Source organism: Theropithecus gelada, chromosome 16, assembly GCF_003255815.1.
Source record: "Theropithecus gelada isolate Dixy chromosome 16, Tgel_1.0, whole genome shotgun sequence".
In the NCBI taxonomy this organism is placed as follows: domain Eukaryota; kingdom Metazoa; phylum Chordata; class Mammalia; order Primates; family Cercopithecidae; genus Theropithecus; species Theropithecus gelada.
The window spans coordinates 14,154,034-14,166,686 of NC_037684.1; the positions used below are offsets into that span (position 1 = coordinate 14,154,034).

General features: G+C 37.7%; 1 protein-coding gene across 2 annotated transcripts in view; it reads right to left on the reverse strand.

Moving 5' to 3' along the window:
• Positions 1-12,653, reverse strand: part of DHX40 (DEAH-box helicase 40) — a 45,760-nt gene that overhangs the window by 27,763 nt on the left and 5,344 nt on the right. For both annotated transcript variants that reach the window (XM_025363356.1, XM_025363355.1), the window contains 7 exons: positions 10,612-10,731; positions 9,891-10,118; positions 9,604-9,670; positions 8,404-8,535; positions 6,592-6,691; positions 4,404-4,490; positions 4,083-4,265 (listed from right to left, as the gene is read on the reverse strand). In XM_025363356.1, coding sequence (XP_025219141.1) covers positions 4,083-4,265; positions 4,404-4,490; positions 6,592-6,691; positions 8,404-8,535; positions 9,604-9,670; positions 9,891-10,118; positions 10,612-10,731 — 917 coding nt within the window. The remainder of the gene's footprint in view (positions 1-4,082; positions 4,266-4,403; positions 4,491-6,591; positions 6,692-8,403; positions 8,536-9,603; positions 9,671-9,890; positions 10,119-10,611; positions 10,732-12,653) is intronic.

Consider the following 12,653-nt stretch of genomic DNA (forward strand, 5'->3'; position numbering starts at 1 on the left):
AGAAAAACCATTTGACCCAGCCATCCCATTACTGGGTGCATACTCAAAGGATTATAAATCATGCTGCTATAAAGACACATGCACACGTATGTTTATTGCGGCATTATTCACAATAGCAAAGACTTGGAATCAACCCAAACATCCAACAATGATAGACTGGATTAAGAAAATTGGCACATATACACCACGGAATACTATGCAGCCATAAAAAATGATGAGTTCATGTCTTTTGCAGGAACATGGATGAAGCTGGAAACCATCATTCTCAGCAAACTATATCACAAGGACAAAAAACCAAACACCACATGTTCTCACTCATAGGTAGGAATTGAACAATGAGAACACTTGGACCCAGGAAGGGGAACATCACACACTGGGGCCTGTTGTCGGTGGGGAGAGTGGGGAGGGATAGCATTAGGAGATATACCTAATGTAAATGACGAGTTAATGGGTGCAGCACACCAACATGGCACATGTATACATATGTAACAAACCTGCACGTTGTGCACATGTACCCTAGAACTTAAAGTACAATAAAATAAAAAAATAAAATAAAGCTTGGTTGTAATAATCTACCTATTAGATATTAAGATATTTTCCAGAAAAAGTAATCATGACTTCAATATTTTTATTCAATATCATTATTAAAAATGTTTATCAAGAAAAAACTAAGTCCAGCACAATACTAGTAAAACCTTCACCTAGTCTACACTAAGCAATTAATTAATACTTTTTTAGAGTGGGCTATTTGGCAACTATAATCAGCAGTACTGTCATCTACAGATGACTTTTTTATTCACAAAGATATCAAATGCAGTATTGTTAAGTACTGTGCTGAAAATAAAAGACATTAGGTTAACTTTCAATAAATTCTTGTGGAGCACCCATTATGTGGATGGTCCTGAAAAGGAAATGGCTTATAATGACATATTCGGCCAGGCATGGTGGAACACGCAGGTAATCCCAGTCACTCAGAAGGCTGAGACATGAGAATCGCTTGAACCTGGGAGGCAGAGGTTACAGTGAGCTGAGATTGCACTACTGCTCTCCAGCCTGGGTGACAGAGTGAGATCCTGTCTCAGAAAACCAAAACCAAACACAACAACAAAAAATAACATATTCATTGTGAACTTTTAAAATTCATACTCATTAATCATTGTTAAATTTCCTTAAACCATTCTCAATAAGTTTATATAAGTAATAGAGTTCCCTAATAATCAATGTCAAGCTTACTGGGTAGTTGTTTCCAGAACCCGCCCTTTTTACTAAATGAAAAAAATCAAGACATTTGCCTTTCTCACCATTTTCTGATAACCTATTCTGCATAATTTCTCACAGATGACCTACGACTCTGACACTAAATCTGCAAGTACTTTTAGCACCACAGAAATAATGTCTAAATGCTCAAGACAAAATCATTTATGGTGGTTGGGTTTTCCCTCATTATTTCCTAATCCATCTTTGTCATCAATTCCTTCTTATTCAGATCTGTTCTTGCATTTTCAGTTTTAAAATCATTCTTCCTGATGGAAGAGAAAGGGAAAGCAAAATAATAACTGAGAAGCTCCATTTTCTTTCTGTCATCTGTGAATACTATACCATCTATCCCAAACACTGGGTCTACCTCTCCTTATTCTTTATACTTTTTAAAAAGGAAGCCTGTTTGGTTTTTGTTTCAAGCATTTTGAAACAAAATTTTGCGATTTTTAGTACACATAGGTTTTAAGACTTAAGATGGAAAAATAATTCAGTGCAGATGATATTAATTACTGTTCCTATTTTTCTAATATATACTCATTCTTGGTTAGAGGCTGCTCTGCTATCCTTTGTGAATATACTAGGAGTCAATATTAAGCTTATTGAGCAACTATTTCCAAAAATAGACCTTTTTCCCCAAATGAAAAAAATCAAGACATTATTTTAAAATCTAGGTTCATCTGAAAGTTTTCTGTTTGGCTATGTGGATTTCTTTAAATGGCTCTTTCCTTCTTTTCACTGGTATAATTTATTGTTACAGTCAGAATTTCATGTATTACATGCTTTTCTCTTTCTAGTATCTACATATTCTCATTCAGAAAATCTCTAGTCTAATGGTAACTATCAAAACATTTTGAAATTGGCAAATTGGCTTTCCAAGAGTATACAATGAGTATTTGTGGGTTTTGGAGTTTTTTTGTTTTTCATTTTTGGAGGCAGAGTTGCGCTCTTGTTGCCCAGGCTGGAGCGCAATCTCGGCTCACTGCAACCTCTGCCTAGCGGGTTCAAGTAATTCTCCTGCCTCAGCCTTCCAAGTAACTGGGATTACAGACGAGCGCCACCATCCTGGCTAATTTTGTATTTTTAGTAGAGATGGGGTTTCACCATGTTGTCCAGGGTGGCCTTGAACTCCTGACCTCAGGTGATCAACCCATCTCAGCCTCCCAAAGTGCTGGGATTACGGGCATGAGCCACCACACCTGGCCTACAATACATATTTGGATGCACCTAATAATCACTTACTACGAATTTAAAAACTGCACAGTTATCCTCCCCCAAAATTCCTGAACACTTTTAAATTCCAAGGGAATTAAGAACAAAATAAAGAACAAGATAGCACTTTCCTCCACTAATTCCTCTACCATGTATGATAGAAATTTCAATCTACAACAATATTCTATCCTATACCAATAAATTATATTGTTTAACATTTGGCTAATTTAACTGTTCTAAAGGATAGAACTGTTATTCTATCCTTCATTTCACATGTCTGTACCTTATTTCTCTAATATAACTTAAGCTTAAGCTTAGTGAAAGCAAAAAACTACAGAGTATTACTCTGTCTTTCATGGTATATAGTATAATGCTGGCCATACAAAAAAAACACTCCACTTTCCAACGTATACCCTTTTTTTTTTTTTTTGAGACATAATCTCACTCTGTTGACCAGGCTGGAGTGCAGTGGCGTGATCTTGGCACACTGCAACCTCTGCCTCCTGGGTTCAAGTGATTCTCGTGCTTCAGCCTCTGGAGTAGCTGGGACTACAATCACATGTCACCAAACTCAGCTAATTTTTGCATTTTCAGTAGCTACAGGGTTTCACCAGGATGGCCAGGCAGGTCTCAAACTCCTGGCCTCAAGGGATCCTCCTACCTTGGCCTCCCAAAATGCTGGGATTACGGATGTGAGCCACCGCACCCAGCCCCTTTCTTTTGAAACAGGGTCTCACTCTGTTGCCCAGGCTGGAGTGCGCTGGTGCAATCATGGCTCACTGCAGCCTCTACCTCCCAGGCTCCAGCGATCTTCCCATCTCAGCTTCCAAATATCTGGGACTCAAACATGCACCATATCAGACTTTTTCTTTTTTCTTTTAATTGTAGAGACAAGGTCTCACTATGTTGCCCAGGCTCATCTCGAACTCCCAGGCTCAAGCAACCTTCCCACTTTGGCCACCCACAGTGTTGGGATTACAGGCATAAGCCATTATGCCCAACTCATTATATACCTTTCATTACAAATAAACAGTGGTCATTAAGTGATCCAAATAAACATCAGCACAACCCCCCAACGCCACCATTAAGCCAAGGTTAATCATGAGCAAGAGATCCTACTAAAGCAATGCAAGGAAGTCTTCTGTGTTAGTTTAATTGAAAAGCAACCAACAGGACAAGGCACAGTGGCCTGTGTAATCCCAGCATTTTGGGAGGCCAAGGCAGGTGGATCACCTGAGGTCAGGAGTTCGAGACCAGCCTGACCAACAAGGTGAAACTCCGTCTCTACTAAAAATACAAAAATCAGCTAGGCATGGTGGCCAGTACCTGTAGTCCCAGCTACTCAGGAGGCTGAGACAAGAGAATTGCTTGAACCCAGGAGGCGGAGGTTGCAGTGAGTGGTAATCATTCCACTGCTTTCCAGCCTGGGCGACGGAACAAGACTCCATCTCAAAAAAAAAAAAGAAAAGCAACCAATATAAAAACCAACCTCTAAAAGAGGTTAGCCTAAACTCTCAGGGATGTATGAGTCAAATATTTCAAAATAATTTTTGAGCCAATAACTTGGCTCTATGCTAACAAGTTTTTCTTTTTTTTTCTAGTTGTCTACATACCTTATGACATCGTGTATGGCAAGGCACTTTAAGGTCAGAACTACAGATGTCAAACTAGTTCTCTTAATTTCAGGGATCACATGGTCAGGCATACACTGGTTCCAAAAATCTTTACTATAGATCCGAAAGCATTTTCCTGAAGAAGTCCTGCCAGCTCGGCCACTTCGCTGTAATGCCTCGCTCCTACAGAAGGAAAATAACGCAAAAAGTCTCCAAAACATTCTGTGGGTTTCTCAGGTAATTTACTTTTTCTCCCCAAACCAGCTAGAAATTACCTAATCAGTTGTTCTTTGAATAAAAAGATTTGACATAGAGACTTACTTTGAAATTGGAACCACCTCCAGGATGTCCAACCCTAATCTGGGGTTGTGATTTAACTGCTTCACAAAGCCACCATCTACCACATATCTAAGAAGAATCAAAGCAAGTTAAGTTTCTGGAAAATAAAAGAAGACTTGTTAATTTTTAACCGCTTTGGTTTCTCCTTTTCTAGCAAACTAGCAAGTACACAATGCCTTTTATGTTACGTGTAAAACTTGAAAGTCAAGAAATTGGAACCCTCATATGTTGCTGATGGGAATGTAAAACAGTTCAGCCAAGGTGGAAAATTGTTCAGGGGTCCTCAAAAAGTTAAACACAAAATGACCATATGATCCAGCAACTCTGTTTCTAAGTATACACCAAAAAGAACTGAGAACAAGTACTCAAACAAATACTTATAGACCAATGTTCATATTAGCACTATGAATCATAGCCATAAGGTAAAAACAACCTAAATGTCCATTAACCATTCATTAATGGATGAAGGGATGAACAAAATGCTTTGCATATATGTATGCAGTATATATACACACACAATTGAATATATATACATACACACACACACACTCACACTATGCAATATTATTCAGCCACAAAAAAGAATGAAGTACAGATAGATGCTACAATGTTGACAAACCTCAAAAATATTATGCTAAGGGAAAGAAAGCAAACACAGAAGGCCACATATTATATGATTCTATTTGTATGAAATATTCAGAACAGAAAATACATACTGCTTCCTGCTGACACATCTAAAGAATTTTTTAAAAAAAGAAAACACATACAAACAAAAAGTAAGACTGGTAGTTGCCAAGGGCTGGGGTCGAGAGAGGAATGTGGAGTATGTGCTTAATGGATATGGGGTCTTATTTTGAGGTGTTGAAATATTTTAGAACTAAGTAGAAGCAGTGGTTGCACAATACTGTAAATGTACTAAGTATTACTTAATTGTTCATTTTTAAATTATTAATTTTATGTGAATTTTGCCTCAATAAAAAAAATACACAAACTTGAAAGTCAGTTTCAGACCATTTTAACAGATTCAGAATCTAATTTCAACTAGCCTTTAACATGCCATTCTAAGCCAATTAAATGGTGAACAAGTCAGGTAAGGAACCAAGGCAGGATAGCAGTAACAAGACAACATTCTGAATCTTGTTATTTAATGGCTTTTGCCTGTGTAGGAAACAGAAAACTACAGAGGTTAATTTACCCAGGAGAGCACTCCCTTAACCCCTTAGCGTGATTTTTAAAGTAACAAAGAAAAGCAGAGTAAATTAAGACTTCCTCTCAGACCTGGGTGATCATTTTACCCAGAAGAAACACACAGGATCTCTGAGATTCAGGTTCAGCCTTCCTTAGGCAGACAATCAGACTTAGCTAAAGACATAAAATATATTGGGTAAATGATAAATAACCCAGTCTTAAAGAACTTTGCATTAGTTATCAGTCCAGACTTAAAATTTCTTAGTGTTCCCTTACTAAATTTACTCAAAAATTTGATAGCACTATTTACTACATCCAGAAAAGATAAGGGACCTGAATCATAGTTAATTTTCACAAAAAGATAAAAAGTCAGAGACAATACCTCCAGATAAACACTGGATATACAACTAACTCTACCAAGTGAGGCTACAAGGTAGAAGGAAATATCAAATCATCTAAGATATATGCTTATAATGGGAGTACAGAAAAATAGGTTTGGCTTCCTATTTAGTGAAACCCATTAAGCATTATACACAATCTACATAATCTTAAAATTGAAAAGAGGAAGCTTCAAGTTGCCAAGCAGTTAAAAAGTGTGAACAGCCAAGTATGGTGACACATGCCTGTAGTCCCAGCTACCCACGAGGCTGAGGCGGGAGGATTGGTTGATCTCCCTTCAAGGCTGTAATGTGCTATGACTGCATGCCTGTGAATAGTCACTATACTCCAGCCTTAGCAACACAATGAGAACCTGTCTCTAAAAAAAAAAGGGTGAATAGGAATATAGTATGTACCGCCTACTCCATTTCCTGCTCAAAGCAATCAATTACAAAACAAAATAGGTGATTACATGTTAAGAACATTAAAAAGTAGGAGAGAAGGGAATTAGTGGAGGGCACAGAAAAGCAAACTCAGTAATGTTTAGCTAATGTTTAGTAACGATAGGTTTCCTTGACTTTAAGAGAAAGTTCAAAAGTTATACCTGATTCCATCTATTGTCAAAGATGTTGCAGAAATATTGGTGGATATGACACATTTTCTAATTCCAGGTGGAGGTGGCAAAAATATTCTCCTCTGTTGATCTAAAGTATATATAAAAAGAAAATACCAATTTAAAACATGCATGTGTCACACTCAAGTTTCGAAAAACTCAATTTTTCACTAAAAGTCATGTTTTTAGGCCAGGTGCGGTGGCTCACGCCTGTAATCCCAGCACTTTGGAAGACCGAGGCAGGAGGATCTCGAGGTCAGGATATCAAGACCATCCTGGCTAACACGGTGACATCCCGTCTCTATGAATTGCTTGAATCCGGGAGGCAGAGGTTGCAGTGAGCCAAGATCGCACCACTGCACTCCAGCCTGGGTGATAGAGCGAGACTCCATCTCAAAAAAACAAACAAAAAAAAAAACGGAGGCAACAGAAGATCCAGAACATTATTTTCAATGTGGCAGTAAGAAAGATGAAATTATTTACTCTGTACAGAAAAACATATGTCTATGTATATATTTAGTTAATGGTTAACAACAAACCAAACATAATGGGTTTTTTATCAGTTACAAAGTAAATTATAAAAGCATTGGTGAACCAAATCTTGAGAAAACAATGAGAACCTGAAACAATGAGCCTAAGAATTTCCCTGAAGATGTAAAAATCTAAAATAGGTATCTATTCTTCAATAGAAAGGAGCTAATATCATCATAAAAGAGATTTCCAAAATAACACAACTATGTTCTTTATTGACACATATATTCCAAAACTTTGTTAATATAGGGATAAGAATCACCCAATCAACAAAAGCTGTTAATACACATACACGTAAAATATAAAAACATTCAAATGCTAATTCCAACTCCAAATAGGAGGCTAAGGTTAATTTCCCTTTAATTTTACAAGTTAAATTCCATAATAAAAGTTTTACAAAACAAATTCTAAACCTCATTCAACAGTATTTACTATGACCAAAATGTCAAATCAAGAGTTTGTATCTTCTCTTGGAATTCACCAAAGAACAGGATCATGCTTGAAAAGCAGACTAAGGCATGGCTACTTTAAAAGGAAAATGATCCACAGCTGGGCATGGTGGCTCACATCTGTAATCCCAGCAATTTGGGAGGCCAAGACAGGCAGATGACCTGAGGTCACGAGTTTGAGACCAGCCTGGCCAACATGGCAAAACCCCATCTCTATTAAAAAACAAAAAAAATTTAGCAAGGCATAGTGGCAAGCACCTGCAATCCCAGCTACTTGGGAGACTGAAGAAGGAGAATCGCTTGAACCCAGGAGGTGGCGGTTGCAGTGGGCTGAGATTGCACCACTGCACTCCAGCCTGGGTGACAAGAACGAGACTCGGTTACAAAAAAAAAAAAGGAAAACAATCCACTGTGTTTAGACTTAGATATACCTGGATATATACAATTTCTAAAAATTCTGCAGCAATGGCAAATTAGGTTTGACTTACAGTAATACCAGCAAGAAACTACTGTCCTCATTTCAAAGAATTCTCACCAATAGTTTTGTTTTGCTAGGAGAAACAATACTCTTAACGATAATAAGGGGGATATCCAAGGCTCTCGAAAAAGTGAAATGTAAAAAGACTTCAGGCAAAAATCACTTCCCTCAAGGAATGCTGGTTCTCATTGATTTGTTTCACGATCTAGATGTGGGTTACAAAGGTGAGGTTGGTTTGTGAAACTTAACCTAACCACTTAAGACCTGAGTGCTTTTCTGTAAACCTGATTATTCAATAAAAAGTTTTTTTAAAAAATCAAATTTTCTATTCTAATGAGAAATTACCTGTTGTCATAGATCCATAACATGGCAATATTAACAAGCCATCGAGGGTGGTATCTTGAACATCGTAATCATAATCAACAGACTCTGCCATCTGAAAAAGTAACTCACAACTTTTTTCGATTTCAAACTGGCCTAAAACAGAAAGAAAAAAAAAAATTCAGCAACTGAACAGAAAAATTAATTTAATAATAAAGAAAATGTCAATATTAAAATTAATTTTGCCTAGAAATTATTGTAAATCTCTCATTTAAAGTAAAAGAGATGAACACCTAAGCTGTAACATATTTCAACCAAAAAATCTGAAGTAGAAGAAATATCAGTTTCTAAGGAACTTAAATCTCTAAAGGAATAAAAATATTTATCATCTTCAAGTTTTTCACCCTGTTAACACAGTATTTGAGAAGACTCACTAAATTGTTAACAAAGGGGAAAAGCTAGTCCAGGTGCTATTGCATTTGGGTAAATTTCAAAATAAGTAATCTCCAAAAGGCAAAGATTGTTACAATCCCTCACTTCTGACATTAGTACAAGGCAGAGGAAAAAAGTAAACAAGGAAACTACTAATTCCTATTAGGAGGGTGCTGCTACTTAAAAAGTTACACTACTAGTTTAGGATTTAACTATTTTATTTTGGATCTCCAAAAATGCCACATGCTTGTCTATGATACATAGATTTTACACTTTATGTGCTGTTATCACACATAAGGCCACAATGCCACCACCCAAAGAAGAACCTGGTGAGATGTCCTTTGAAATAATGGAATTAACCCAGGTCTGTTTAGTCAGGTTACATTTCTATCTAAGACAGACCAATAAAAACAATATTTCACTATTTAATTTCTTTCAATTAAAAGGTCAGTGTGTTTTACATATATTTACTAATGAGCCTGATGTCTTTGACATTTGACATATATACGTGGGGGGGTGTGTGTATATATATACACTATACACACACACTACTATGCCTTTGACATAAAATATGTATATACTATTATGTCTTTGACATACATATATGTAATTCTCTTTGGCAGCTAGCCTACAATTTTTATATATCTTTTACCTAAAATTATTCAGATAATCAAAAAAAGCTAGGGCAACATTTGAGAAGGGCACAGAATTCCCAACAAAGGTAGCACTCTACTGGGTGTCACATTCCTTACTTACAAATAGTAAGTTTTTTAACTTGATACTAATGCTCACCAGTCAGAAAAACCAAGATGTCTCCAGCCATTTCATTCAAATGGATATCCATGGTGACTTTCACAATCTGAAGCAAGAAATGCAGGCATAATATGCTAGTGGAAATACAGTCATTCCCTTACCACCACTTCCCTTGCCCCACAGAAAAATTAAACTTGGTTCTTAAAAATTCTAGGACCTGTGAGGGCCTGTCATAAAATAGTAGGGAACAAACGAATTATCAAACTACCTAATTAGTAAGAATCACAGATATTAAAAAAAGACATTAAATGAATGCCAAGTAATACCGCTTGAATATACGCAGTATTTTCTCTGTCTCGTGGACCAATCAAATTGCAGAATTTCTCTCTGACTGGATAAAGCCTTCCAGGTATATCAAATATTGGACAATTTCCAAAGAATGCAGAGAGCTTGGCTAATTCCATAGTTGCTGACATTACCACCACTTTTAAATGCTCCTTCCTATTAGGAGACTTCTCCTGAAATAGCTTCTTCAATAAACCAAATAAGATATCCTGAAAGAAAAGTAAATTTCTAGTAAGTCACAAGCACTTAACAACCAAGCTATTTTAAATACATTGCTATTCTATCCAAGGAATTCCTATTTTAATAGATTAAAATATAAGAGCCAAGTGCAGTGGCTCACACCTGTAATCCCAGCACTTTGGGAGGCCAAGGTGGGAGGCCAGGAGGTTGAGACCTGCCAGGGAAACAAAATGAAAGTCTCTACAAAAAATGTTCTTAAAAATTAGCCAGACATGCTGATGCACGTCTGCAGTACTAGCAACTCGGGAGGTTGAGGTGGGAGGAGCACTTGAGCCCAGGAGTTCAAGGGTGCAGTGAGCTATGATCGTGCCACTGCTCTCCAGTCTGGGTGATGGAGCAAGACCCTATCTCTAAAAAATTAAATTAAATTAAAAAGTAAGAGGAGGCAATTCTCTATATAGTAAAAAGCTACCCAAACAAGTAAACTACTTGCTAATAATAATAAAAAAATAAAATACTCACTGTAGTTAGAGTTCTTTCATGGGCTTCATCCAAAATAATGACACTGAATTTGGTAAGATTTGGATCTCCAAGAATATGTTTCAGTAAACATCCATCAGTCATATATTTGATTGCTGTCTCCTAATGTTCAAATAGCAGAGTCACAGAAATTCACCACTACTTTCCCAACTAAATTTTTCCTCAAGAGGTACAAACATTAAGTGATCAAACCAATCCGACTAAACAAAAGGGTACATAAAATAGTCTAACTTGTGTAGACAAAATGATGGTAAGTCACAAAGCATGCTGTCTATACAAAAAAAGGGACAAATAACTCACTTGGGTATTCTTGGACAAAGCAACAAAAATCACCAATAAGGAGATACAATAAAGTCAGAGGAAAGTGGCAAGATGATGCAATGGCATTAGGTGAGCAAGTTGTGGGAAACAACAGTGAAATGAGATTTATCTTTCTGACTCAGCCCCTATTTCAGAAGATTCAGGGAAAATGAGAAAATGGTAGGTGCATACTTTCCACCCACTCTCTCCTCTTCTCTACCCCACTGTCCTACTAAAAAATGTGTTACTTAGGTCAGACACAGTAGCTCAAGCCTGTAATTCCAGCACTTTGGGATGCTGACGCAGGCAGATCACTTGAGTCCAGGAGTTCAAGACCAGCCTGGACGACATAGCAAAACCACATTTCTAATAAAAATATAAAAATTAGCCAGGTGTGGTGGTGCACACCTGTAGTCCCAGCTACTTAGGAGGCTGAGACGGGAGGACTGCTTGAGCCTGAGAGGCAGAGGCTGCAGTGAGCTGAGATCATGCCATTGCACTCCAGCCTGGGTGACTGAGCAAGACACTATCTCCAAATAAAAATGTGTTACTCAACAAGCATTAAAACAGGGTGAGTAAAAGGTCCAAAGGCTAGGAATAACAGCAATGACATCCATAAAACAAGGGAAGGAAGAAAGAAAAAACAGTGACCACTAGGAAGGCAAAGATAGTATTTTTGGGGGTCAATTTGTGCCATATTTGATGGCCATTCCTATTAGGGAACATATGTAAACCAGGGATTGTTTTGTAGCTGGGACAGGATTAAGAAATTCGCAGGGAATATAAATTATAATATTCACTATTAAAAAGAAAATCTTAAATTTGTTGGTGCCATGAATATAGAAGATGCTTAACACTTGCTGATTTTGTTAATTGATTGATTTTGTTAACTCAGCTTTCCACTGACTTCAAGAATACAAACACACAAAATAAATGAAACTGAAAACATAATCAGCGAAATAAGAGAGACACAAAGTACAAAATACTGTGTGATTCCACTTGTATGAGGTACCCACAGTAGGCAAATTTGTAGATAGAGAAAGTAGAATAGAAGTTACAGCAGGGCACGGTGGTTCACCCTGTAATCCCAGCACTTTGGGAGGTTGAGGGGGGCGGATCACGAGGTCAGGAATTTGAGACCAACCACATCTCTACTAAAAATACAAAAAATTATCTGGGTATGGTGGTAGGAGCCTGTAATCCCAGCTACTTGGGAGGCTGAGGCAGGAGAATCACTAGAACCCGGGAGGCGGGGGTTGCAGGGAGTGGAGGTCGCGCCACTGCACTCCAGCCCAGGCAACACTGTGAGACTCTGTCTCCAAAAAAAAAAAAAAAAAAAAAAAGTTACCAGAGGCTAGGGGGAGGGAGAAATGGGGGTTTTAATCTATTGTTTAACAGATAAGAGTTTCTGTTTGGGATGATAAAAAAAAGTTCTGAAAGTAGAAATGGTGATGGTTACCCAACATTGTGAACACATTTTTTTTTTTTTTTTGAGATGGAGTTTTGCTCTTGTTGCCCAGGCTGGAGTGCAGTGGTGCGATCCCAGCTCACCGCAACCTCCACCTCCCAGGTTCAAGCCATTCTCCTGCCTCAGCCTCCTGAGTAGCTGGGATTACAGGCATGCACCACCATGCCTGGCTAATTCTGTATTTTTAGCAGAGACGGGGTTTCTCCATGTTGATCAGGCAGGTCTTGAACTCCCGACCTCAGGTGATCCACTGGCC